General features: G+C 38.5%; 1 protein-coding gene across 4 annotated transcripts in view; it reads right to left on the bottom strand.

The window, feature by feature from the left end:
• ZCCHC2 (zinc finger CCHC-type containing 2) overlaps window positions 1-27881 on the bottom strand; it is a 57151-nt gene that overhangs the window by 2889 nt on the left and 26381 nt on the right. Inside the window, exons 2-13 of one of the 4 annotated variants that reach the window (XM_080377804.1) lie at window positions 25790-25901; window positions 23246-23322; window positions 20732-20803; window positions 17555-17667; window positions 15615-15709; window positions 12246-12329; window positions 10450-10507; window positions 7736-7874; window positions 6161-6222; window positions 5197-5291; window positions 2342-2470; window positions 143-1651 (exon numbers count right to left, since the gene is read on the bottom strand). In XM_080377804.1, coding sequence (XP_080233930.1) covers window positions 143-1651; window positions 2342-2470; window positions 5197-5291; window positions 6161-6222; window positions 7736-7874; window positions 10450-10507; window positions 12246-12329; window positions 15615-15709; window positions 17555-17667; window positions 20732-20803; window positions 23246-23322; window positions 25790-25901 — 2545 coding nt within the window. The remainder of the gene's footprint in view (window positions 1-142; window positions 1652-2341; window positions 2471-5196; window positions 5292-6160; window positions 6223-7735; window positions 7875-10449; window positions 10508-12245; window positions 12330-15614; window positions 15710-17554; window positions 17668-20731; window positions 20804-23245; window positions 23323-25789; window positions 25902-27881) is intronic. The other 3 variants (XM_080377805.1, XM_080377806.1, XM_080377807.1) reach the window with 3 other exon arrangements.

The raw sequence follows: 27881 nt of genomic DNA, 5'->3' as shown, positions 1-27881 counted from the left end.
GCAGGTCACTAGTGCACAACCATTTACACAAAACATACGCACACACGCACACCTTTCGGCAAGACCAGAAACAGCACATTCAAAAGGGTAAAGAGAAACTGTTAAACTCAAAAGCAAGTCCGCTGGGAGTTATCATGATTACCTTGTTGACTGGCCTCCATGGATGACTGCTTACAGTCCTGCGCATAGTGTCCACTAACACCACAATTGTAACATGAAACGTTCCCATTCTTCTTGGGTCCCGACCCATTTGTGTTGGCAACTACGTTAGGTGCTGGATATACAGGATAGTACCTCCCAAATCCTGCCATCTGCTGCATACCATAGTTGGCTTGGCTCCCCATCACTGGGTCATGCATAAGCCCGTTTGCATATGGAGACTGAGGCAGGAAGAAAGGAAGTTGTGTTCCATTGCTTTGATGTGCTTGATTGAGGTAGCTGCCATTGCAAAGTGATGGCAGAGTGAAGAAAGATGGAACTCTGTAGACTTGTCCATGAAGTGGGTTAGGATAAAAATAGCTATTAATCTGAAGGCTTCCATTGGTCCCACAGCTACACCTACGTCCACAAGAACCACAAGGACCAGATCCCAACTGCTGCGGAGGTAACATTGTCCCGTTAGTGTTGTTATTTCCAACAGCGTTTATGTAGGATGTGCTGTCACTCTGTGCAGTGCTGTGTGTTAAAGCAGGGCTCGGGCTAGGGGCAGGGCCTGGCGTGTGTGTAGGTATTGCAGGAGGAACAGTGGACTGGACCTGACCAACACCTAAAGCAGCTGACTGAGGCGGCGAGGAAGTTGCTACAGTGTTTAGCACGTTTGTATTCTGGTTAGGCAACACACTGCTAGCATGAGGACTGCCTGGCAAAGCGTATGAGGCTGGTGGAGGTGGCGGTGCTGCTGTGGAGAGACCAGCTGCTGGAAGAACTACCTTTAGATTGGTAGGCTGAGGGATTGCTCCTGGGTTTCCCTCAATGTGAGGCACCATTTGATTCAGTCCTACCACCTGGGATGCAGGTTTTGTGATGGGATCTGTAGTAGGAACTGGGGATCCTGGGAAACTACCTGGATTGTGGACTGGGATAAAGGCAGTATTTGGTGATCCGATATTTAAGTTTCCTGTTGGCTGCTGTGGTCCATTAACTGTGCAACTTTCCGATGACCCCTGTGGAGAGGGCATTTTCAATCTATGTATTGCCAAATGCAAAGCAGGGCTACCAGGCTGGACAGAATGTGGAAGGAAAGTGGATGGGACTGGCAAAGGGGAAGCTATCAGCTCAAGGCGTTTCTCAGGTTCACCAGAGGTCACTGGGCCCATTCCACCAGGAGGTGAATTTGCAGACTCTCTCACTGGCGAGACAGCAACAGGCGTGGTAACGAGCATCCCCATTGTTTTACCATCTGCAGATATGGGTGGTGGGACAACCGCTTCAGGCTTTTGGGCAGCGCTGTGCATCACACAGTGTAAGGCAGGCATGAAGGAAATATGTTGAAACTTTGCATTCAAGGGATCTTCTGAAAGGCTTCCGTTTTCATTATTCACTGAAGAGATCCGAGCAGATGATTTGTTCATATTTGATGAACTGACAGCACTGTAACCTGTAAACCTGGTTGTATTTTGATTCCCAGAGTCCTCAGAATTGCTGTCTGTATCTGTGGAGACAAAAGCATTTATCAGTCACACGAATGAATCTAAAACAATACAGAGCGATGCCCAGGGCTCATTTACCCATACAAAACTTCCCAAGTCTGACGACACAAATGACAGCTACGCCTTCCTGAACTACAGTAACTTGGGGATATTTTCATTCATCCAAATCAAGCTAGGTCAATCCCCCTCGCTTGCCTATATCAAGGTGTCTCTGACTTGTGTATATCTGCAAATATGAAGAGTGGGACACAGACTGAATTAGGAATTTGCATCTACCTAGAAAGACATTAACGCAGCTTACACATATTCGGAAGGAGTAGCAAATTAAACTGTCAATACAAAAAGAAGGACCTCTCAGACCTGCCACACATAATTCAGCATAAACCCAGTCCCTTTCATGCCAAAGATTTTCCCATTATTGTACTGCTGAAATTTCTCGACAGGGCTACACCAGAGGTCAGAAAATTACTACATGTATGTAGCTGTCTAAAACTCAGCAGTATTTAAACAGTTCTACTATTTGCTAGAAGCTTTCAAACCATCCAGTCATGAAACCTACAAAGCAAAATGTATTCTGTGGCTAGTTCAGAAATAAAAGCAGCCAATAAAACTGGGACACTAACTAAAATTAATACAAGGAAGAGATTGGTCTAGGAATATAAAAATTCATGCACACTCTCCATAAATACAACCTCTGTCTTTTTCTTCTTCACTATCAAAGCTTTCTCTCCCATCATGTCGTGGACTAGAAGGAGAACTGTAACTTTCAGATGATGTTTCTCCACATGTATCATGACCAGATCCAGCATCCAAATTCAGATCTAAAAATAAAAATTGGCATTTTTATTTTTAATCTCAGTATACGCAAGTGAGGTTATTTTGGTTTGCTCACATCTCACACTAGTTTACATTATTGTTTGTTCCTACTTAATTGCATCTGTGCCCCGTACTCCTAGCATTCCCACTCCCAGCATTCAGGACTGGTCTTTGACCTTAAATTTGCAATGATTGAATCCTTGGTAACATTGAAAAATGATATTTAATGCAGAGTTGTGAAAATAATGATCACCCTTCGTAAATTTTGTGACGCTCATACCAAACTGCACTACAATAATAATTATTTCACAGAATGGTCAGGGTTGGAAGGGACCTCTGGAGGCCATTGAGTCCAGCCCCCTGCTAAAGCAGGTTCACCCAGAGCAGGTTGCACAGTCACATCCCGGTGGGTTCTGAATGTCTCCAGGGAAGGAGACCCCACAGCCTCTCTGAGCAGCCATTTCCTCTGAATAGTAGCAGCCAAACACTTCCATTCAAAGAGATGTAATACTCCTTGGTCATACCAGCAAAGGCAGAAAGCTAACTCAGGAAGCCACATCAAAATAATACACCTTTTAGGATTAACTCTTCCAGAAAGCGCTTTAAGCAAACTACCAAAAAACCCTGTTTTTTTAAAAAAAGAGATGAACTAAAAAAAGTGTAAAATTGTTTTCGAAATTCTGAACGGGATCATGGGAAATTCATTTCCTAGAAACCAGCTTTCAGGGTGGGTAGCTAGTATGTTCTGGTTTACAATTTCAGCCTCACAGGTGAAGGAATAAGACAGATCCACCCCCTCTCAGAATGTACGCCAGACACTAGCTTCAAGGAAACCCCAACCCCAAACCCTTCGTTGGCTAAACTCCAGGACAAAAATTAGAACACTATTTATTTTATTGATTCTAATAAATTAATATTTTATTTATAATTTATTAAACAATTTATTGTTGCTACTGCAAATTGAACAGGCTGGAGGAAATCATCAAAAATGCTTTAATTCTTGAAATAATTTCCTGGATTAAACCCGTCATTGGTCAAATTATTTTAACAAGTGTTTTAAATATCTAATATAACCTCGAGCAGCAGTGTCAACCTCACATCACTGAAAGCGAGAGTCTAAAGTGCTAATTTCTAAGTATCAAGTCTTCAAAGTTACAAGTGTAACTAACCAATGCCTCAGAAAAGCTAAAAATAGGGAGAAAAAAACCAGAAGGAAACACGATGCAGTTGAAGAGTTACTGCCTCAAAATAGAACATTTCAAACCAAGACTGGCTATATAAAACCAGGCAGAGATTCAGACTGCAACTTGGATTTTTTTCTTTAGACTATGTCTCCAATAGTTTTTCTCAAAAGACATTTTGATGTTTGTACACAAACACACAGGCAGAAAGCTCATCTCTGACAGGACTTGGTTGCCTCCAGCCTCTGTGGCTTGCAGTCTCTTCTTGAAGTGGCCTTAACTGCCCAACAGCATCGTCAGGCAGGCAATTTCACATCTGCAGAGTAGTGGCTAGTAAGCAGACAGAACTCCTATGGCGAAGCATTCCCTATTTAACTTTGCACTATGTCACACAAAATTGCACCTCTTACAGTTATCATCGTTCGTAAAAGCTCAGTAAGCTCAGCGCATTTTGCCCAGCAAGAACAGCACTCAATCAAAAAAGTACGCAGCAAAGCTGTTCTGTAGAGCATGTTTTCTGCTTGTACAGACCTCAGCTACAGCTTTCTAAAATTGTCCTGGTTTTCCTAAGTTTGTGAACCGTAAATTCTTAAAAGTTTTACTCAAATACTGTTTGTAGAAGGTAACAAAAACTGCACACAAAACACGACAATAATTCAATCCACCTGCAACTCCCAAAGGTGAGAAGCAATGAGAAGAAAGAATGAAAGCTTAATCAAGACTGTACCCCGAGTGGAAGCAAGAGCCAGACAAGGCACTCTGAAAGAGTCTTTTCAACACTTATGCCAGTTAGGTGGTGTAGAAAAAGGCAAGTTCTTTGTTGGCTTTCTTCATGAGAGCGAAGTATCAGAGAGGCTCAACCACTACTGGGAGCTCAGAAAATATCAAGGTGGCAAAGTCAATGGGTAAAGCAGCCCTTCAGAAATTTGCGATAAAGCTTGGAGACTCAATTTACTGAAAGAACACAAACACCATTTTGTCTTATAACTGACTGATATACACAAGCCTTGGCGTAGACACTGGATTTTGTTGGATTACCCAAACTTGAAACCCCTGTCAGGGTAGCACACGCAGTTCCGTGTTGTAGCTCAGTAGTGACTTGGTTTACACACTACAGTTCAGCAATGGTTCGCACCAGAGGGTTTTTATACAGGTTCCTCATGGAACATTCCAGAACAGCTGAAGAAACTAGTAAGCTGCAAAGAGAACTGCTGGACCTCCACACACTCGGACAGCTAAATTTTATATAGAAGTAGTTCAACGGTAACTGTTTCTGCAACTACTCCTCCATGTAAGGCAACTTATGGAGACTTCACTAGTATTCTTCCAGTTACGCACAAAAAGAAACACACCCTGCGCAACTGCATATAGTAGACTGAGTCTAGCACGTTCTATACAGCAAGTCAAAGAACAGACTGGACAGCCAACATGCTGACTTGCAACAAAACAGATTTTGGACTTGCGATTTCCCCTTTACAGCAGAACAATGAATAAACCAGCAAAGATGGAAATTCTGTTTCCTAAAAACAACCTGCCAAAAACCATCTTACCTTTTGCCGTCCCTGTACGGATGTGCTGTGATGCTGCAACTCTAACTCCATTAGTCCTGTTATTCAACCGGCAGTCAGTTTTCTTTGCTTTCTCCCTGTGTAAATAATTTTCATGGGTTTTTTTCCAAATGTATGAGCACAAATAACCAACCATGAATGAACATATAATGCCACTGTAAACAAAGGCAGTGACTCCAGGCCAGACATGTTATATTTAGTAGGTGTAACAACAAATGTAGGTAATAAATACGTAAAGGCTCTTAGTGCAGGATACCAGGAACTAAACTGCAAGCAGTGTTACTAAACACTATAAATATAGATCTAAAAAAGAAAACACAAAAAAAGAAATGATGCAGCTGATACTGAAATCATCTTTGAACGATGACATGTACAACGCAGCTACAAACCAGACCAGCATAAAAGCATCTGGCTAGAGAGTAACAAAATGGCAAAGTCAAATTGGAAGTAGGAAAGGGTGGAAATATTTTCACTTCCTCACAATGCAGTGTTGTGTAGGCCACAGGAATTTCTGAAGCTCTCTGATGTGCAGATTATCTTCGATAAAGTATTTCAGCAAGTTACCACCCACTGGGTAATATTAAAGGTTGCCGTCAATCCTTATTTGATTTTGAGTGTTTTCTGGACAGCCTTATGTCTTTTAACTTTCAAATAAATATATACGGGGAAAAAAAGCAATTCCATACCGGTTAAGAACCTAGTTCTGCTCCTTTATCTTTTTGCTAAATTACAACTGACATTTCAAGAAATGAATGTGTACAATTACATTCTATTTTTCAAATTACTTCTTTTCAGAAAATAAGGATTTTTATGTAGACTGGCTTCACACTATGTTATTTCTTGTTTCACAACAGCAAAACAAAGCACCTAATTGATGTAGACTCTGTTTATCAAAGTGAATGCATTACACTTTGTTTCTGGATTACTGGTTACATTGGAAACCTACTTTTCCAGCTGTGGCTTTCCTTTCTTCTTGCTTACTGTAGACAGACGTTTTTCTGCTGTATGCTAGACAGAAAATACAAAGATGCAAGTCAAACAACAGAATTTGTATCACAAAAGCCAACACCCCCCCCCCCCCTTTACAGACTGACAAGGTCCGTGAGTCCAAGACTAGGGCGCTCACAGGTGTTACAACCATACAAACAACTACTTGTACAGTGCATCCTGGCCTTTAGAATAACGCGTCTGGTTTTGTGTTTATGCCATTACAAGCAAAATACTCAGCAAATTACTACTTGCAAATATTCTGAAGATGTCAGAATATTATTGTTTTGCATGCTGTCTTTCCTCTTGAGAATAAACTCAAATGTGTTTCATCACATACCTGCTAAAAAGGCTACTCACAAGGCTTAAGAGGCTACAGAATTTAAAACTGATTTAAGCGGAATTCTTTGATGATTGGGGGATGAGAAATACATGTGGAAAATTATTTTTACATAGTGACAAAGCAGGTACACAGCCTTAAACCTGAGCCTGCTGCTAAACTAAACTCTGGAATACAGCCTAGAAGCATGTAAGAAAAAACATAACGTGCATAATTCTTTAAGTATACTATTACTAGCTGCTAGTAATATCTCATATTTGGCAAAGGAGTAAAATTTGTGAAAACTCAGAAATAATCTCTGGCTAAACATACTGTATTTGGACATCCTTTAAATAGGAAGCAGCTTTTTTTTTTTTAGCATATTAATTTTTTTCTTGCATCAAGCTTGCAATATTTCAAGCTTTGATGCAGTTTACCCATTTGCTTTTTAGAAGCAAATCTCAATTCACTATCCTGCTTTGTGAAATGAAGAAACTGTTTTTGTTTGGCTTGCTATTCCCCACATAATAATCAATAGCCAAATTCTCTAGAGTAAGAGCAGTATTAGGTAATTCTAACGTTCAAGGCTTTTCAGATATAAGCACTGAGCAACCTTCCTTCTCCCAATTTCAATAGATGATTTTATTTATAAATATTCTTCTCAACTATACTCACACCAGAATTGACTACTGAAGAGACACAAATCTCACAAAGTTTATATGCATCTTGCTATTAACTTTTTCAACAAAGACTAATACTTAAGTTACTTAGATAATGCAGATAAAATAGAAAGAATATTAACCTGTTGTCCCTACTGTAGGATGAATATGGTTTAGTTATTAATAGCGCTTCTAGTTTCTTCCTTGGAATAACACAGAAATTCCCCAGGCATTCTGAAATTCTCTCTGATGACAATATGTTACAGTAATAGGAAAGTGTCTGATTAGAAACAAACATCAGACTTTTCTGATTACTTATAACCTCCTGGGAAATTTTATTTACAAATTCATAAACAAAATATGTAACTTTAAGACAGTGGTGAGTAATTACGAGTTTTTTCTAATCCAGGTAAGTCAGTAGCAACTTGAACTTTGTCACTTATTTGTACAATTTTAGCAGGGCTCTTCATCTTTTAAACCTAAATTTAATCATGTGTAGTGGACAGCCTTCTGAAGTGCCTCAGAATACTACTGTAAAGAAAATCCAGCAACGCACCTGGTCAAGTAGGTTTGTACAGTGCTCTGGGAGCTGCTGGACAATACAGCTTTTTCTTCTCCAGTCCATTACCCCATTTTGCTCAGAGTGCTGTATGTTAAGGCTATCCAGTGAAGAACATTTTGCACTGCTAGTGCTGCTGAAAGGAAAAAACAAAAGTTATGCCACTGCGAACAAACTTGCAGGCTTTCTCACCAACACGCACATTTTTTGCATCACGTTGGGAAACTGCAGTATTTTGCTTTCAGAAAGCTCTACAAATTCTCAAGAGATTTAAAAAATGTAATTACAGGAGTTATTGTGCTCTAAAGTTATACTAATGATCTGAACATAACTGAAGTTCCTTTCTCATTCGCCTACTTTAATTTGAGGCAAAATTCAGCACAGAATTTGTAGGAAACAGTACTTGAGAGAAGAGGTTCCATCGATATTTCAAACAGTCTTTTTGTTTGCTTTTTCACACTAGACATGGGGAAATTTTCCAGATAGAAATGTATTCCGAATTCACCTTTCTTCTTCCTCATCATGAAAATCAAACCTGGAATTACTTTGTAATCCTTATTTCAGAATTCACCATATTTAAGAAAAGGAAAGCATGCTACTTACAGATCATACTGCAGTTGTGTTTGTTTGAATTTCAAAATAGGTGTCTTGCTTTATATTTTTACATTCAGGATTGCTAGTTTTGAGTAGTGCTGGGAAAGGGGAGTTGCACTTGGCATTTACTTTGGACTTTATAATTCTTTCCACTGAAGCTTCTCTTAGCAGCTGGTCAGAAGCAATATTTAACTAGGTCTGAGGGCACTGGTCAACAAAGACTGCTGAAAAAACAGTCAGAGTTCTGACAGAGTCAGCAGGGCACACAGACCTATACACTTTTCATATACTGTACAAACCCATGCCCTCCTACTGTCAGTTTTAGTGTACTTTATTATACTTTGAATAAGAAAATGATGTAACTATACGCTAGTAAGTTTGGCTGCCACTCTTATGAATTCATAGTAGGTTATATATCCACTAGTATAATCGGAGATTTTGTTAAGATGACATTCTCCTCTTGAAGAAATGCAAGCTGAAAGTAAGTAGGAGGGTTATAAAACAAATCACTAAGTTGTCCAACCGGTAATTTCGCAGGAATCTTTTCTGTAAAAGATCTGTGAACCATCATCAACACTTTTGTGCTATGTTTATATTCTAATTATTGTAATTCCAGGTAATTTTCCCCCCCCAAGATAAATACATTCTACAGATAAAACAACAGAGAACAAAACTGTAAACCACAATAAATTTTGCATCCATTTTTTCTCTTAATATAGTTGAAGTATTGCACAACTATGTGCAAACATATCTAAAGTTTCTGGTCAAAATATGTTAATAGATAAATTCACATTATCTACTTCATATCTGAAAGCATATATAGAATCATAGAATGGTTTGGGTTGGAAGGGACCTTCTTAACAATCATCTAGTTCCAAAACCCTTCGACATGGGCATGGACACCCTTCACTAGACCAGGTTGCTCCAAGCCCCATCCAACCTGGCCTTCAACATTGCCAGGGATGGGGTATCCACAACTTCTCCGGGCAACCTGTTCCAGGGCCTCACCACCCTCACAGTAAACAATTTCTTCCCAATAGCCAATTTAAATCTACCCTCTTCCAGTTTAAAGCCATTCCCCCTCGTCCTATCACAACAAGCCCTTGTAAAAAGTCCCTCTCCAGCTTTCCTACAGGTCCCCCCTTTAGGTACTAGAAGGCTGCTACAAGGTCTCCCCGGAGCCTTCTCTCCTCCAGCCTCAGCAACCCCAACTCTCTCAGCCTGACTTCAGAGGAGAGGTGCTCCAGCCCTCTGGTCATCTTCACGGCCCTCCTCTGCACTTGCTCCAAAAGGTCCATGTCCCTCTTATGCTGGGGGCCCCAGAGCTGCACACAGTCTCCATGTGGGGGTCAGGAGAGCAGAGCACAGAGGGACAATCACCTCCCTCGACCTGCTGGCCATGCTTCTTTCCATGCAGCCCAGGATCCCGTTGGCTTTCTGGGCTGTAAACGCACACTGCCAGGTCATGCTGAGCTTCTCATCCACCAGCACCCCAAGTCCTTCTCCTCAGGGCTTCTCCCAATCCATTCTTTGCCCAGCCTGTATTTTTGCTTGGGATTGCCCTGACCCACGTGCAGGACCTTGCACTTGGCCTTGTTGAACTTTCTGAAGTTCACAGGGGCCAACCTCTCAACTTCAATAAACTACCTTAATGTACAATGGACATAAACCAGCAAGGTTTACATGCTTTTGCTACTAAGCAAGGGGAAGAACGGACTACCTTCTCCTACGAGGTCATCCTTGAAGCCACTAAAGAAAATCTTAAAATCAACAGCACTGCAAATTTTTAGTGTACGCATGCACATGGGAAAAATACATGTAATACAAATTTATGTTACTTGGCTTATAAACACAAATCAAAATATCTACCCAAGCAGAGAAGACTTACAAAATTCAGGAAAAAAGACTTATAAATATGATAATGTGAAATATTTTCTTAATACAGATTAAGTTAATAATGCCTCTGAAACAACACAAAATACAACAAGAGCACCCCACCACAATCAAACAAAACCCCTACTAACAACCTTTAATCCAGAAGGAAACTCATACTCTCAAAGCACTAGAAAAATGAAGTTCAGAAATGCAGTGTGGTCACATTACATTCTAGTACCTACTTGGCAACAGGACTTTTTCCATTATGTTTCTTGTGAACTGCTGTGTGTTGCATTACATCTGGAAAAAAATTAAACAAAGCATAATTTCAACAGCAATTCCTATTTCCTCTTTTAGATCAGTTCAACAAATTCATCTTCCCATCACTACCCAACACTTAGTAGAAGACATGCCTGTTAAATAGTTAAATACGCTAGGGTTAATTTACAGTGCTGAAAGTAACTGTTGCATAGAAGACAGATCAGTTTGTACACAGTGTAATCAAGACTCTTTACCTTCCATTTCATAAAAGAATGAAACAGAAAAATAGCAACTATAACAACTGTTTATGTTTGCTCACCTCTGTATTTAATCCTAAGGACTAAATGCATGACTGAGTATCACCCAGTGTGAAAGGATGGAGAGAAGAAAGCATTCAGTCAGAGAAATACAGAATTTTGTAATTTTTTCTGAACTGTTAAAATCCATCTCAGAACTACGTCACACATTCCAAATCGTGAATGAAGACAAGTCTTAGACAGAAGTATTATATTCTGAACCTCAAAATTCACTACGCAAGTAAAGCTTTACAAATTACACATGACAAAAAGCGACACTGCCTCAAACAAGAAACAAGAACTTCGGAGACACAGCCAACTCTTCTTTGAGGCACCCATTAAATTTTAACAGCAGCAACTTTTCTTAATTCTACCTGTTGATGAACTACCAGGCCTTCCTGGTAGCTACCTTTTTGCCTGAACTCCTCAATGCTACACATAAGTCCAAATTATGATTTGAAAAAACAAACTTAAAAAAAAAAATCACAATTTTTAAACTTCTGATAGCATTTCACTAAAATAATACAAATGCATTCAGAATGCCTTCTTTTTTTATTTTTGAGGACAGTATACAAAATGCTATTTGGGCAATTTCCAAATATACTGTAAATTTACCTGGTGTGTTCTGAACTCTAAAGAAGAATATAGTAATGATTTTTTTAAAAAATGAAAAGCTGTCTGAACTGCATATGTGGATAACTGATTGCATATAAGATCAACTGCAAGCTTCTTATTAGTTATTGATGTGTAACGGGGTTAACAGTGGTGTCAGTCTAAGTGTTCAGTGGTCCATGTTCACCTATTAGTCCCATTTCTCATCCTTTCCACATACCTTATACTTGCTCGCTACTGAAAAGAACGCAAAACTAGCTTGCCACTCCTTTCAGAATGAAATTACTGACCAGCCACTGGGCCGCTGCTTCCTCATGTGAACTGTTTTTGAGGTATTTGGAAAACACCAGCTTTCAGACTGTAATCAATACTCACTGCAGTCCCAAACAGTCCTTACAAACAGTCCAGAGTACAAAAGCAGCCTAGGTTAAGAATAAGAGGGAAACCTGAACATCCTTTCTGTGTAAAACTAAAAGCTAGACAAATTCGGCACATTAAATACAAAACTGTCTGCCACTCTTGAAATAGTGTACTCAACTTTGAACCCTGGTAACTGAAGAATACGTAAAGACATGAAAAGGTACAAACAATCTTGGCTTAAGTAAACTGTAGAATGTATCTTCCTGGTTGCTCAACACAGCTGTGAACTTCTGCCTCCGAGCTGTCTACGAACACTCCCACTCCTTGAATTATATAGCAACCTCCTAAGGAAACTGCTGGAAGTATACCAAAAACTCTTCATTTACATAGCAGATTTCATCCACATCTCTCAACTTTGTACCAATGAAGAAATCAGTCAACTGTATGATTTCCAGAACTGAGTGTGGTAAAATTTCTCAGAGAAGAACCACCTTTGAGTACACAACTACCTTCCTCCTGACTTGAAGCTTCTGAACTGTCCTCCTTGAAGTGTTCTGGTGCCTTAACCGTCTTCAAAGAGGGTTGTAAGTTACCTGCAGAGAATAAAGTTCACGTAGTAACTTTATAGATCTTGAACAACTAGACAGTTCCTGAATGCTTGCACTAAACTGGAAGCTGGGGAAATGGAAGACTGAACTTACTGGTTTGCCCGTGGCAGTAATTTGAACATCATCTTCTTCAAAGCAGGCCATCTCCAAGAGCAAAGGCTCTATGGAGATACTTTTATTTTGAAGAAAGGAGTGTGCAAAACAATTTTAAAGCTATGGTGCCATTTTAAAAGGTTCGGATTGTGATGATAGTATTAGAAATACTCCTATTATCCTGCCTTTCAAATTTTTTTTAATAATCTTTTTGTGTTACAGCAGGAAACGCGAGGAGATCAACAACTGTTACTAGAATTCTTCTGCAACAAGTTACACTCCTCCATTATCAAATCATTCACCTGCTGAAAGAGACCTAATTTGGGCTGAAGTCTTCTAGTGCATCTAACAGTCTCCATGCACAATTTTTGCTTCTTTATGCCAGACAGGATGTAAAAAGAAGTGGCAATAATATTTACAGTTTTGTTGCAAAAATAGCACTGCCCTGCTCTGAAAAAAGACTTAAGTTTGGAAATGAATCTAACTCTGTGAGTCTACTCTTTCCCTCTCAAAAAGTTCCAAGTTAGTGCAGGTAAAAGCATCTGAGAGCTGCTGCTTAGGAGCTTGAAACTTTGATAGGAAGATCCTTCTGAATGTTGTCTGTTTTGAAGATACTAAGTCCCCAGAGACCATGCTGTAATACAGCCTGCTGGAATCAGAAGTCTACTCCAACCTGGAGAAGTGTCATTGATTTCCTCCTTAATGGAACCATGGTGGCATAATTATGCTCACTGAATATATTATTCAGTGTGAGATCCCAAGTATTATTTAAGGTATAAAGACCCTTCACTGAACACAGAATTTATTTCCACACAAGTTTTACTAAAACCATATTCTTTAGAAAGAGTATTTTTCTATTTCTGTGAAGAGATATTACCTTTATCCCCAAATCTAAATAGCAACTGAAGACCAATTTAAGCCACAAATGCTTTGTCTGCCAATTAATTCTGCACATCTGATTTGAGAACTACGATGAGATTTTTTTTCTTAAAGATACACTTCCTCCCCCTCCCCCAACACTATCACCACATTTGAAATACGCCACCATGGGCTAACTTGCAAGTATTAGCAGGATTCCAGGAATCACAAACAGGAAACCTAGAAAAACACAGAGGCCATCAATAAAAAAACCCCAAAAAATCATGAGCCACTTAATTGTGGTGACTTTGGCCATGAGCAGGGTGAGTACTTCTGTCTTAGTACAGCTTCTGTTATCCTGCATCATGGGAAATGTGATTGTGAGCTACCCCAGACAAGCCACCCAGTCCCCCTTCTCAAAAGAAAACCAACTATGCTTAAATTTATTGCACTGTCTTCATGAAACTTCTAATATCTAACTCAATGTCAGGATCCTGAACCACACCAATGGGCTTTGCAACCTCTTCCCCTGTCCTCCCAAGGGCTTCACCTGCCTGTGCTCAAGATTCAATCCGATACAGTGCCATTCTTTAATTTTGGGTGAGACTCCTGGGAAAAGAACTGGCAGTGGCCTCATCCAGGGTGTCCCCATCCTTTGGGTTGAGAGCTCAGGCCCTCGCCCGGGTGCACTGCAGCTATGCTTGTGACTGACCATGTCCCTTGTTGATGTTGTTCTTAACTGCAACCTACTGACTTGTTTTTCTGCCTTGACCTCAGACCTGCCTCGCTGCTTTGGACTTGTCTGGTAATCACCGGATTCTTGTCTGCCCCTGGTCCTAGTCATCCTCATAAGTTAAGCCCAGTCCTTTTTATCTTGTCCATCAGATCACCCTGTTTACATCATGACTCTCTGGTATTTGAAGACTTAAGTCATCTTCCATTGGAGTCTTTCCTCCTCTCTGCCAAACAATTCAAGTTCCTTATCCTATCTATCATGCAGTTTAGATCTGACAAATCCTGTTGAACTTTCACGTACCCAATTATTTACTTACTATTATTAAAGTTATCTCCCATTTATGATCACATTATAATCTGTAAGACTTCCTGCAGAAGTGACATTTGTCCATTTTACCATTCTGATCTACCTACCCTGCAGGTAATTTCTGCCCTGCACTAACCCAGTCAAGTCTGTTGTGATGGAACCCGGCACTGGTTCTTTTTCAGACCATTTCAAATTATCATCGTGTACAACAATGCACTTCCAAGTCTTTCTCACCTAGATGTAATGTACAGACACATGCAACCTTTCAATACAACACGAGTTGTCAGAATTTTCACAGCAGTAAATTCCAGCCAGTTTCACAACCATCCAGGACACCATTAACTAAACATTTTCATGAAACTGCCATGTAAGAATGTCCCAAGTGTTACTTAAAAAAAAAAAAAAGTCACAAAATTACCTACAACTTCTATCCTAATCACAATGCCCTATCTCATCATGCAAAGAATACATTTGTTACAGATCACATATATCATCTCAAATTAAAGTCAGCCATCATTCCTCTGTTTTCTTCCAAGCTCCTATGAGTAGTCTGTTCGAAAACTCTTTAATTTATTCAACTCCTTACAAAGATCTTCTGCAACTTCTGAAGGCAGTGGCCTCACAGTCAGTGCCTTAACTATAACATGTACTGAAAGAAGAAAAGATTCAACAGAAACGAAGATCACATCCTAAGGCATCCATAGAGAGAAGTTAAGCTTCGGTCGCACAAACAATTTCTAATGCACAAGTAGGTAAGAGGACCACCAAGGAATCTCTGCAATTCAAATGCTCTGAACAAGATTCTGTATGTTGTGAAATTAGGGCTATCCCATCATTTATGTACTATGTATCCAAAATGAATCTTAGTTTAAGTATTGAGACAAATGGTTCATCTATAAAAGAAACCAAATAAAAGACAGATGTGATTTTTTGGGTCAGCTCAAGCTTCTTGTTCAAAAGTTTAAGATTTTTTTAAAAGGAAAAAGTCCCAAACTGTTGCACCTACTCAATTCATAATTACCTATTTTAATAGTATGATGGTGCAGAGGTAAAGAAAGAAAAAAACCAAACACAAGCTGATGCTACATAGCCCGTTCCCACTGTCAAAAGCATCTGCATCTCAGAATATCTGCTGAAGCAACTATTCATTGGCAGGAAGTTCAAACATGACCAGTAGAATACAATGTAACATGAATACATAATTACAAAACTGTAATTAGACACAACAGAAAGAATAGCTTTTTATAGACTGTTACATAAAACAGAATATTTCTTACTGTGAGTGTGCAAAGATTCTGATGAAATTGATTGGAAGAAGTTGTATACTCTCTGATTCTGCAGAAAAGCTTGTGATGTATTTGAAAATAGCTGCCTGAAATTTAAGTGAGAATTCGTAAAACTGTAAGTAATATTCCATAGAAAGAAGACAAAAATCTACTACAGTACATTCAAAAGCAAAGCGGTCAGTTCTTAAGAAGTCCAAACTCTGAGCTTTGCTGTTCAGTGCCAGTGTAACAGCCTGTACAGGAAATTGGTATGATGAATTTTTTTTAATGTAAAAGACATGTGCTTTTAAGCCATCCCAATTCAAACATTTTAGCCACCTGCAACAATTTATCAGAGTTTGGACTGAGTCAAAAAGCACTGGACTTCATAAAAAGCTGGGGTTTTTTGAGAACACATTTAGTTTTCCAATACAATACAGCTCTTCCTCAAACACACTTATTTGGTTAAACACAAAGTTTAATTCACCTATAATGTCAGCATTTGAGTTTCATAATTATCTCTAAGAGCACAAAGAGTGGGATTCTCCACATTGCTCTGCACTGGTCTGAGTCTGTTCTTAAGGGGTCTGTGACAAATTCTACTAGCTTCAGGTAAGAAAATAGGTCAAGAATGAATGGCTTTTACATGCCAGAACAAGTTTTCAGTTATTGCTTGCCAGGAAACACTATCCAGCTCTATTTTTTTGGAGGTGGGGCAAGGGAGAGCAATTTTTGGGAACTGGGCGCATACTTAGGACCTCCAAATAAGTATATATTTATGCTAAACCAACACTCTTAAGAAAATTAAATTTGTACACAGTAATGCTATTATCATGAGATTATTCATGTAGCACTCTAGTATAATCAAAACGTAACTTGCAAATTGTAGTTATAGAGCCATACTATGACACGGTTGGATATGTTCCAAGGTTATCCTCAGTCTCTTGGTTTCTAATTATTGTGCAGTGAGGCTTCACAACCTTTCTGTATTACCGTAGTACATTCTCTTCAGTCAACCTCTATTTAACAAGTTTGTTAATTTGAAACCAGAATGTTTATTAGCCAAAATTGTTTGCACAGATTTAGGTTTTGGCTTGACAATCAAGCCAATAAAGACAGACAATATTATCAGAAGAAAAGGGAATTGGGAAGGAAAAGGCTGAGGCACCAGCAGCTCTGTATCTTCTTTAACTAAGCTATTAAGACAAAACTCAAAGACCTGATATGCTTGGACCCATAGTACGTTCTGAGCAGGAGCTCAAAAAGTGGTGCCTGATTCTTCAACAAGTACCCTAACTTGAGATACTGCCTAATCTGACGAATAATTTGTTTTGAACAAGGCTGAACAACCCTGACAGAAAAGAACAAATGTAACAAGGAATCTGTAGGGGGAAAAAAAAAAAAAAGAAAAAAAAGAAAGAGGCACATACAAATTCATATTGCTGTTCTGAGTTACAGAATTTAACCAACACATCCCACATACCAGCAAGCACTCTCATCACTAAATAGTAGGTTATGAGGTAAGGGCCATTTTCTTACAAATGTGTGAGCTACATTTAATTTTATATACGTTTCACTATCACTGTTTATTCTTTCCAAATCTGTTATCTCACTCTATCCTGTCATAAAATTAGAACATGTGTGCTCTGAGTTACTGTTTCTAGTATTTCTAAATGTAATCTTGTATAACGGAGGTAAGACCCTTGCAGAAGTGCCAATCATTGCTATATACTGCTGCTCAGGACAAATATTTTCAGATTACTTCCGAAGAAGTAACTCATTACAGTTTAATAAAAGTCTCAATTTAAAGGAAAAAAAGTGTCAAGAGTATCTGTTTTCACTGCCTGCCCATTCACAAATTGCTTTTAGGCAGCAGAATTTCCACTGTCCCTAAAAGCCAACTAGTTTGATTTAAATCACTTTTCAGGTGATGGATTTGCTACAATATTTACCTGATTATGGGCTCAAGATCAGCATGCCTTCGTTCTTCCCTCTTCTGAAAACCCTGATTTAGTGCTCTTAAAATAGTCTTGTCAAATGCTTCAGAAGACAGTTCCTTCGGGAGCTGAGAAAAAGATTAATGTGAAAAATGAGTAGCCGACACTTTAAAGACCGTATTCGTTCACCATTAGTCTTTATACCTTTTGGTATCAACAAGAAAGTCTATTGTTCCAGTTTGAGTAAGGTAATTTACAGACCAAAGGTACAACAAATCATCATAATTTAGTTTTGCTAGAGAAACACTTTGCTGTAAATCCTGACATCAAATCCACGTCTAAGACAATTTAAAGCTCTATTTGAGAGAACTACATTCAGAAATTACCAATACCATCTTCCCTTCCATAGTAATTTACTGCCTCTTTTGATTTGTTTCTTTAAATCTTTCACACACAGAAAGTAGGTTGGAAAGTAACATTAAAAAATTACCAGGGAGGACTGAATGCACTGTACTTACTATCATAACTTAGCTACATTAAATTATTTCAAAGAAATGGGTAGAAAGGAGTTATATAATACACTACACTTTCGTGGGCAATACTGAGATTAATCAATAGCAGCAAGCCACTCTCCAGCTGCCATCAACACTGAAACCTCTTATGAAAAGTCATTGTAACTGCTTCCAGTGCCAGTATTACGAAGTGAGGCCTTCTGATGTCATAGTTCAGAAGGCAAAATTCTTGCTACTGAAGAGCATGTCTATTTTAAATGAAAAATATTCCCTAGAACAAAGATTTTTCACATTTAAACCTTCCAAAGTAATGTACTTAAGTACATTAAAGTTGATTAAACTTGTTAATTTATATTAATAACAACAACAAAGTTTTCAATTCTGGGGCAATTCAAGGTAAACTGCCATAGCAAACTGTTTTTTTTTCCTGTGTTGCTAATCTGGTTAACACCTGCCATCAGTTAAAATCAACGGCACTAAGTAATTTACACTAGAACAGTATCTTCCTCTTGCATATCTGGAATACACACAATCCAGAGTGCCAGCTGGATATTTCATCCTGCTAGCAGCATAACAGCAAAACATTAAGTAATCCTTTCACTGAATGAAGTGCTACTAATAAAGAGACACTATAGATAATTGCTTGGTAACACAGATAAAGGGAACTTCTGGAATCCAGACAGACAGGTGCTGTTAGTATCAGATTAGTACAGTGTTATAGCACCTAAACTGTATTAGTTCTAAAAAACAGAAAGAAGTGCTTAAGGCAGCTGCTCTTAACCGACCTTTTTGGCTTTTATATACGCTGTTGAGGAACTCTGACTTAAGAAATAGTATTAACCAAAAGGTACCAAAAAGCTACTGCAGAAGCATGGCGATAAGCAAACCTCCTGTCGTGGTGTTTTGTATTTAAATTTGTCTCTGGAAACAACCAGAACTTTTTTAAGTTCTTAACTTCAGGTAATGAGACAGCCTTGTTACTTACAAGCTTATTAGGGGTAATTTCCTACACGCAAGGAACTTTTTATGCTTATGACCCAAGAGAAGGTGCTCTTTAAATATGAATTATCAAAGTTATTCCATTTACTACCTTAGTTTTTCCCATTGATGCTTCTATTCTGAAACAATTTTTACAGTTATCTTACTCCTATCAACCCTAACAAATATTTTGAGCCTTCTTTCCTGTCTTTCTGTTGCTAGGAAATAGAGCGTACTAGTTAACAATGCCATGCAGACTGGCTAAATTGCAAGCGCATATGAACTGAACAGCATTCTTACTTCTACAGTGTTTTGTATAAGTTTTATCCTGCTTGATTCAACAATTCTCTCTTTTCTACTTAAGGCTACTGAACCAAAACAAACTCAGCTGTGCATGTTCTTGACAGAACAGCCTGTGGCTGTCCTTCCCATCTTCTATATATCTAGACTTTGCTGGAGCAGTCAAGCCAGGACATGGAACATTCCACATCTGAAAAGCTGCCATCAGTCAAACTGGACGGCTCTATATTTTGGATCCTGTTTTCCTGGCTTCTCCTCTTGCTGGCAGCAAGTAGGTATTAGAGAGTCCACTTCAGAATCTGGTGTTTGTCTTTGCTTTACAGGCAGGAGAACAGGAGGCATGCAGCTGGTCACTCATACCAGAGCTGCATGGGATCCTGTATGACAGCCCTGCTTTTAAGGTTCTCCTCAGGAGCAGATGCATGTACCCTATGTTGTGGGACACCCCATCTGCAACCACACATGCCATCCATAATTCAAATCCTCACAAACCAAGGTCTGGGAACTCTTGGGACTAGATATTCCAACTAGATTAAAGCAACAGTGAATACTCACTGCTTCATTTCTACAATGCTGGAAAGCATATAATGCTGAGCATTGAAAGAGTGAACAAGACCTTTGTACAGTAACTGGCTTTCCACTTGCAATTAACACTATGGTTAAGAACACCAGATGCCATCAAATTATGCTCAAAACAGCTTTTTCATTAATCCCCTGAACAGTGAGGAGTTTAAATACAGAATTTCCCAGAATAGGTGGAACCCAAAATATTAAGACACTGGCAACGAAACACACAATTCGAGGTCATCACACTCATGGGGTCTATGTGTGGCCTACGCACACAAATGCATTCCCTGCTTGGGGCAGAGGGGAGAACAACTTAGAGAACATTCACTTTTTTTAAACACGCACAGGTAGTTGCTAGATTTTCCTCAATTTTAACTCCTTGTGATAGTGAATATGCCTGCCTTTGTTCTACTGAAGAATACAACAGTAAAATTGAGAACTGTTATGCTCATGGCTCTGCCTCATTAATTAAAAACAACAAACAATACTCTAAGGTCATTTATCAGTGCTTGTACCTACATTAACTCTATGAGGAATACTAAAAACTCATCTGGTAGTTTTATGGTAGTTCAATTAAAATTATAACAGCAATTTCAGATGAGACAAAATTATTCCTCCTGGGAAACTCCCCAAACATTCTGTTGAGCTTCTTCATCTGTCAAGCTGCTCCATCACAATATACGTGATTTAAAAGATTAATACAATTGTGAAGTACAAAAATCTGGTAGCATACTTTAGCTTCTGTAATTAAATCCCAGATATCACAACTGTCCTAGACTACTTTTGGCGTTATAAACCTGATGTGTAAACACTACTCTTCTATTTCAATACATACTTTTAGCAGGAATTCCTGAAGCTCCTGGTGTGTTTTTGTTACACATGTTACTGAAAGATCGGACCAGTTTACCTAGTAAGAAAGGAAAAGAGAATGAGGAAGGATTCTTTTTTCCAGATTTCACACCAGTTAGCTGACCTTAACATTTCCATGAATCTGACCATCTCAGTATAAGAGTTAACACTTGCAGACAATTAAATACCAGGCAAAACAGAGACAATGGTGTACTTTTTCAAAGACATACACTAATGTTGAGTGTATATTTTAAGACCACCTTCATGTTACTTGTGGCTAAAAGAAGTATGAAGAAATTCAGGTGAATGCAGTGAAGTTCCTGAAGGTTACTGGCTTCCTGACTCAGAAAGAAGCCAAGCAGAAGGCTTTGTAATTACAGGAATTGCATCAGACATCACTAACTGCAACCCCCAGGTACCAGAGAAAACGATGTAGGTCAGATATACTGGACTGAGCATTCACTGACATTATTGGGAGTCAAAATAAAAAAGAGAAGTATCTGTTTACATTACCTATAAAAAAAAAACTATCTGCCTCAGGCTTGAATCTTACATGGTCATATAGTTGCTGTTGCACAATACAATTCATAAAAAGTACTGCAAGTACTAAAGAAGAATCAGACAGCATCTTGGTATATGCTTGTATAAAATTTCAGTAGTTTATTTTTCTGACACAACATGCAAGTAGTAAACCAGCACCTTCACATGCATATTTTGAGAAGAAAATAAGTAAGCTTGGTTAGATGAGTGCTGCCTGGCTCTAAGACCACTTCTGAGCTTAAGGTTCCCATTGCATGCATGGGAAGATTCTGTGTAATGGGAGTGGACATGGTAATTATAAACATTCATTTACTCCCAAGGGCTGACAGAATAACATCAAACACCAACTGCCTTCAGCTTAGTTCCCAGAAATGCCAGCTACTCTTAGTGCTCTCAGTTGGGAAGCCATGACTGTAACTGCTGTTTAAACCTTAAAAAAAGCAGTGTCTGAGCAAGCACAAAATGATCTGCAGTGAGGATCACAGTATATACCTGCACAGATGAGGAAACTCTTTCCTAAAAGAACTGAGGTGGAGGAGTTTCAAGCTTACTCAAATACTTCCCAGAATATCTCCACATTCCCCCTTTAACAAAGAAATTCAAAACCACTGTCAAATCTGTCTACACGATGAATTTTCAAAATAGTTTTGTGACTTTAAATATTAATAATCCATATGGACATTCTGTATAAACTTTTGTATTTTACCTAGTACTTGGTTCAGACTACTCAGACAAAAGATCTATGACAAGGTTGAAATACTTGGGCAAGTTAACCTTGAAGACTTCGAAGGCTACATTGCACACTACTGTCCTCAGCATAAGAAGAGTGCAGAAATTTGCAAATTTCACCTTCAGACATGAACAACAACAAGGTATCTGTTGCCACTACTTTACTTCAAAAACAGAAATAGTATACATGTCAATTTAACTCTAATTTTAAACTCCTAGTAATACCAGAAAAGAAATAACTCTGTAATTCATATCCATTTAAAGAATATGATATCGAACTCTGGGATCAACACATCAATTATCCATGTCTCAAAATGCCATTTTTTTAATGCCTCTTCAGAGAGCTCCCATGACCCATATCAAATGGCCAATTATAACGTTTGATCTAAAAGTTTCTTTCGTTTGGGGAAAAAAAGATAAAATTTAACTCTATGTTCAAACCTGGTATACTACCAGACTTACATCTACTAGCCAAATGACTCATAATGTTAGTCAGTCCTTGCTAAGGAAATCACTCCTGTGATTCAATTAGAACATCACCACCAATGGCCTTAGCAGCTATTATTTAACACCTACAGCCTTTAATACCAGAGCTCAATAATGAAAGCTTCTTTTCCGAAGTAGTAAGAAGCTGTTTAAAATTCACTCACATAATTGTTTTGTATGTTGCCTCTGGCTATTATAATACATAAGAACTATACTAGGTAGGCCTTCAAGTCTGTTGACATTTTTAGCCTGTTTGTTTTTACCTTAACAAACAAACCCCAAAACAAACAAATGCCCAGTTTTGTCAAATACCACAGGAGCCATCCTCTTAATGGTAAAAGTTGGTGAAAGAGTTCCAAGATAACCATATGAATCCAAGCCATATATATGGCTGTAGACACAAGAACCGCACTCCTATGCCATTTGAGCAAATATCAATTAGTTTTAGAATTCTTTGTAATGCTTTCCCCAAACTAGCAAAAGCCAAGTTTCCTGAAGTGATGTCACAGACCCAGCTATGGCTGGTGTTTTACAACTTCCCACTTTATGCCCACAATTACATAAAAAAGTTGATCTGCACACAGAATCCAAAAGAACTGTAGGATAATTCCAAGAATATCTCTGAAGACCTTAATGTAATTCAAAACTGCCTTCTGAGCAGGTATTTGAAACAAGCTGCATGTATCTACAATACACAGATATCATGAAGACAACTGCTTTAATATTCTGGAGGTTATTTGCTTACTTTGAATGTGTACTCCAAATGTTTGTCAGCCCTTTTTCTTGGTACTCCTTTCAGGGTTATCTTCTCAATGTGTACAGCTGAAAGAAAAACACCTTATTGTCCATGCCAAAATTGCAGTTTGAAAATGTATCTATTTACCTAGCCATTCTGAGAATGACTGTATGCCATTTACTGACTCACTAAACCCCTCTTTCTCAGATGCTACTTTGCTGTAAGAAACTGCAGGGGGCAGGTGGATCCTTGCTCTCTAAAAAGTATTTCCCTGGCCTGACCACAACCTTGGAGATTAGCTCATTATCATTTCATCTAACTTAAAAGTCTTCAATGAATTTTGTTAAAGTTACAACTAAAGTATCGTCCCCCTCACATATGCCATTTCTAAGAGAACTTTTAGTTCTCTTAGACAATTAAAGTATTGGCAATTTCCTTAAAGAAATAATAAACCAGCATATAAACCTAGTGATACTGCTTCCAGTTCTTTTAGTAGAAAGACTGACAGACACTAAGTGTGTTGGTGTACACTGGTTGTGACCCTTTACCTGGGAGTTGGAGCACTAGACAATCAATTAATTAAATTAATTTTTATCAGTTAACAAGGATTAATTATTACAAAGCAAAGAAATCTGAGATGAGCTAAGGACCAGACAATAAAATCTATCAATATACCATGAAAAGCCAAATGTTCAGTGTCCTTAATTTTTGCTGGTCCGGTATAGATAAAAACACTGTTAGAAAAAGTACTATGGCATAAGTTTTGGTGCAGTAAAGTTTCTTAACAGCCAATGTTAAAATTTATACCATCAGCTGAGTTAATACTCTCAAGTTAATTAAAAAGTTGATTCCCATGACTGGAACTGAGAATAGTGGTTTAAATTGCATTTCACTACATGCATATATTTAGCATACATAATTACAGAAACTAACACTATTAACATTCACAGACAAACTTCTTTTCTAATGGGATTATGTTTGTTTTAAACTATTGAATGTTCTCAATGCTAAATATATTTGCCCTCAAGTATAAAGAAATTTTATTACACAATGTACTACCTTCAGCTCCCTTAACTTCTTTTTGTTAATGTTGCATGCTTCAGTGTAGTAAGTGATACACTAAGTAATTACAGTGTTGTTGCTTGCTGCATAGCTTCAGTTCCACAGTTTCAACAGATCACTTTAAAATTCAGTTTCCACAATTACTTTTTAAACATTCTAAATGGCTAGACCGAGAAGAAATGTTTGAATATACAACCCAATGAGGTGTGTTACATCTCTACATCTATTTTGGACACAACACATGCATTCAGGATGATTAAGTCAGGCATGCACACATGACACTGCTTCTACTGTAAGCATAAGTCAAGATTCCTAAAAATCATATTTGTCACAGCTGAGAATAAAACCCATGTTCTATTACCAGTGCTATTTCTAACCCAGTAAGAAGATTCCTGTAGCAGGGATTCTCTATCACATACCTATACAGCAAATACAACAAAATTATTCTGATCCTTCACTGTAGTTTCTAACTATGATAATACAAATGCTGAGAAATATTTAAGCTCTTCCCTAGATTCAATTATTCAACTTTTCTGTGCTTGTTACTTAATTCAAGAGCGTTGCTAAAGACAGTCTCCTTTTTGTGTTTCTAATTTGTGAATATGAACACTTTGAACTCTGTAAAAGGATTTGAAACAGGTTTGTTGTCTATAATCTGCCATGATGTTTCTCTGTGGTTTTTTTGCAAGGAATTAAACCTCTCAAATTGCATGCCTTCAAAGTGTAATTAAATCTCCACAGTAGAGACAAAAAGAACATTTATGAGGACAAAAGGAATAGCAATAGTTTTCCCAGATTGCCAGCTCTTCACTATCTGCAGGATAGTGTAGACAAATTTTGAGTAGACAAGTGATTTGCTAATCTTATTGGGAGAAAAAAGGGTAGGAATAAATCTGTTTTCAATAATGTTCATTTCTTCAAAGAGAGGAAACTGTGCTGGCAATTGCACAGAAGACTTCTCTTTACGCTCTGAAGCCTTGTTCTCATTCTCCCCAACAGAGCCAAAAGACGACTGACTCCTACGGAAACCCTCTCACTTCTCCGAACAACCACTTCTATAAAACCTCCTAATTTTTTCTTTGTTTTTAGGACTAATCAAATACAACTGAATCAAGCAGCAAAAGCTATTGACTGTTTCACAGTATCTTCATGATTAGTTTTGTTTAAAACAAATCTACACACCATTAACACAACCGCATTAAATTTCCTTGTTTTCTTCAAAATCCCACCTTTTTTTTCCAGGAGGAATTCCATTTGCAATCAATTTTCATGCATGCAGTCACTAGTATTTAGCAACTAACAAGAATGACAAATTGTTATAATAAAGAAAAGACCAAGTAGGCAGCAGAGAAGCTATTATACTTACCAATCACTGCAGCTTCTCATTCAAATGAAGAGCAAGACAGATGTAAGATTTCTGCAACTTCAGGCAGAGTTTAGTGTTCAAAAAAACCTTAAAGTGTTCGTCAGAAGAAACCTCAGACAACCTACCTTCTCGCTGAGGTCTATGGGAAGCCACTGGTAGTCCATCATGAGGTGCTGTGGTTCGTTCTAGCAAACTGGCCTCATTACTTGACATGCAGTCACTATGGGAGAAGTCATTCTAAATTGAGAAGGGAAAAAAGGAAGCGTCTTAATAGAATGTATATTATAAAAGCTTGCCCTAAACAGCAGAAATTAAAAAAAAAAAGAAAGGAAGAAAAAAAAAAAAAAAGAAAAAAAGGTTCCTTACTTAGTAGTCTACAGGAGAAAAACCTGAAGTTCTTGACAGTGGCAAAAAGTCATTGGCTATTTCAGTTCTTCCTGAACTGAACTATAGCCAGCTATAACCTCCCATGTTTCACTGACCTTATTTTAAGAACAGAACAGGGTGAGGGACATGTGTGCCTTTAGCATATCTCAAGCTGGATGAATCAAGATCATTAGCTCACAATTTCAATGCTAATTTTCTGTTAGTGTAAACTCTTTCAATTACTAACCTGTGACATTACCTACTCAGTATACTCTAAACATATTCTCAATTATATCCATACCCTGTATCTTCAGCCTGCCACCTCTTCTACATAGCTAATTATGAATAACTACTGTTCAGACAGTCTATCAGAACATATGGTCCTAATAACTAAACCCATGCACCTCTTACTAACTAAACATTCAGAACACAACCAGTAGCCACCAACACCCTCTCTTCCATAGACAAAAGCACAGACTGAAAGCTCATCTCCCCAATTTACATGCAGACTTCAAAGTTATATGCCAAGAATTACTACTGTTTTAACACATATTGGGACAGAACAGGAAATCACACAAGACAGGTAACATAAATAAGAAAGAACAAACTAGGCTAGCAATGATAAATTAGAGAAAAGCATTAGATGAGCATGGACTTCAAGTGGTTTCTCTAGGGTAACAAAAGCCTATATATTTTTTCCCAAATTAAGACAAAACATTAATGTATCAATCTACATGTTCTTCAATGACCAGGTCTTGTTAAAAAGCAAACTGACCAAGCAAGCTAAAATTCAGAAATGTTTTTAAATGTCCAAAGACTTTAGATGCAACTGTTTTGGCCTGTTGACCTGTGTAATTGCGTGCTTCAAGGAAATTACATGTTGCCTTAAAAAGATATATCCACAAAGAGCCAGGAATTACTGGAACTTTCTGGCAAGCATCCTGGTTTCAGTCTGGGATAGAGTTAATTTTCCTCTTAGTAGCGAGTACAGCGCTGTGGTTTTGGATTTGGCATAAGAACAACGTTGATAACACACTGATGGTTTTAGTTGTTGCTGGGTGATGTCCATCCTAAGTCAAGGACTTTCAATGTCTCAGGCTCTGCCAGCAAGAGGGCTGGAGGGGCACCAGAAACTGGGAGGGGACATAGCCAGGACAGCTGACCCGAACTGGCCAAAGGGATATTCCATACCATAGGATGTCATGCTCAGTATATAAACTGGAGAGAGTTAGCTGAGCCTGCTGATCACTGCCCAGGGACTGGCTGGGCATCGGTCAGTAGGTGGTGAGCAACTGTATTGTGCATCACTTGTTTCTTTCTTTTCTCCCTTCCCTTTGGATTTCATTCCTCTCCCCCTCCCCTTCTCCCTCCTTTTCACTATAATTGTTGCTATTATTGTTTATTTAAATTATGAAATTGTTCTTATCTCAGTCCTCAAGTTTTGTACTCCTTCCCAATCCTCCTCTGCATCCCTCTGAGGGGTACAGGGGTGTGTGGGTGAGTGGCTGCGTGGTACTTCGCTACTGGATAGAGTTAAACCACAACAGAGTGTTTCTGGATTCACCTATTTTAAGTGAGGCACAGCTATTTATCTGGAACAAGCAGCATAACATATGAGCTTAGCAAGTACCTAAATGCCATCAACATGCAAATAACACGTTGATGATAGCAGCAGCCCTGCAGAGGGGGAGAGGTGGTTCTCTGTTTAGCACCACAAATCAACCAAATACTGTCAAAGCACTGGAAGCTAAAACAGAGGGTAGGTTTCTTGGAAAAGCTTTCAAAAGAAGCAAGTTAAATAGAGGACATCCAATGCATCACAAATATTTAGCAACTGGTCTGCATAATAAC

Source organism: Falco punctatus (assembly GCF_963210335.1).
Source record: "Falco punctatus genome assembly, chromosome: 3".
Taxonomy (NCBI): Eukaryota; Metazoa; Chordata; class Aves; order Falconiformes; family Falconidae; genus Falco; species Falco punctatus.
This window is presented reverse-complemented; position numbering and strand designations above follow the sequence as displayed.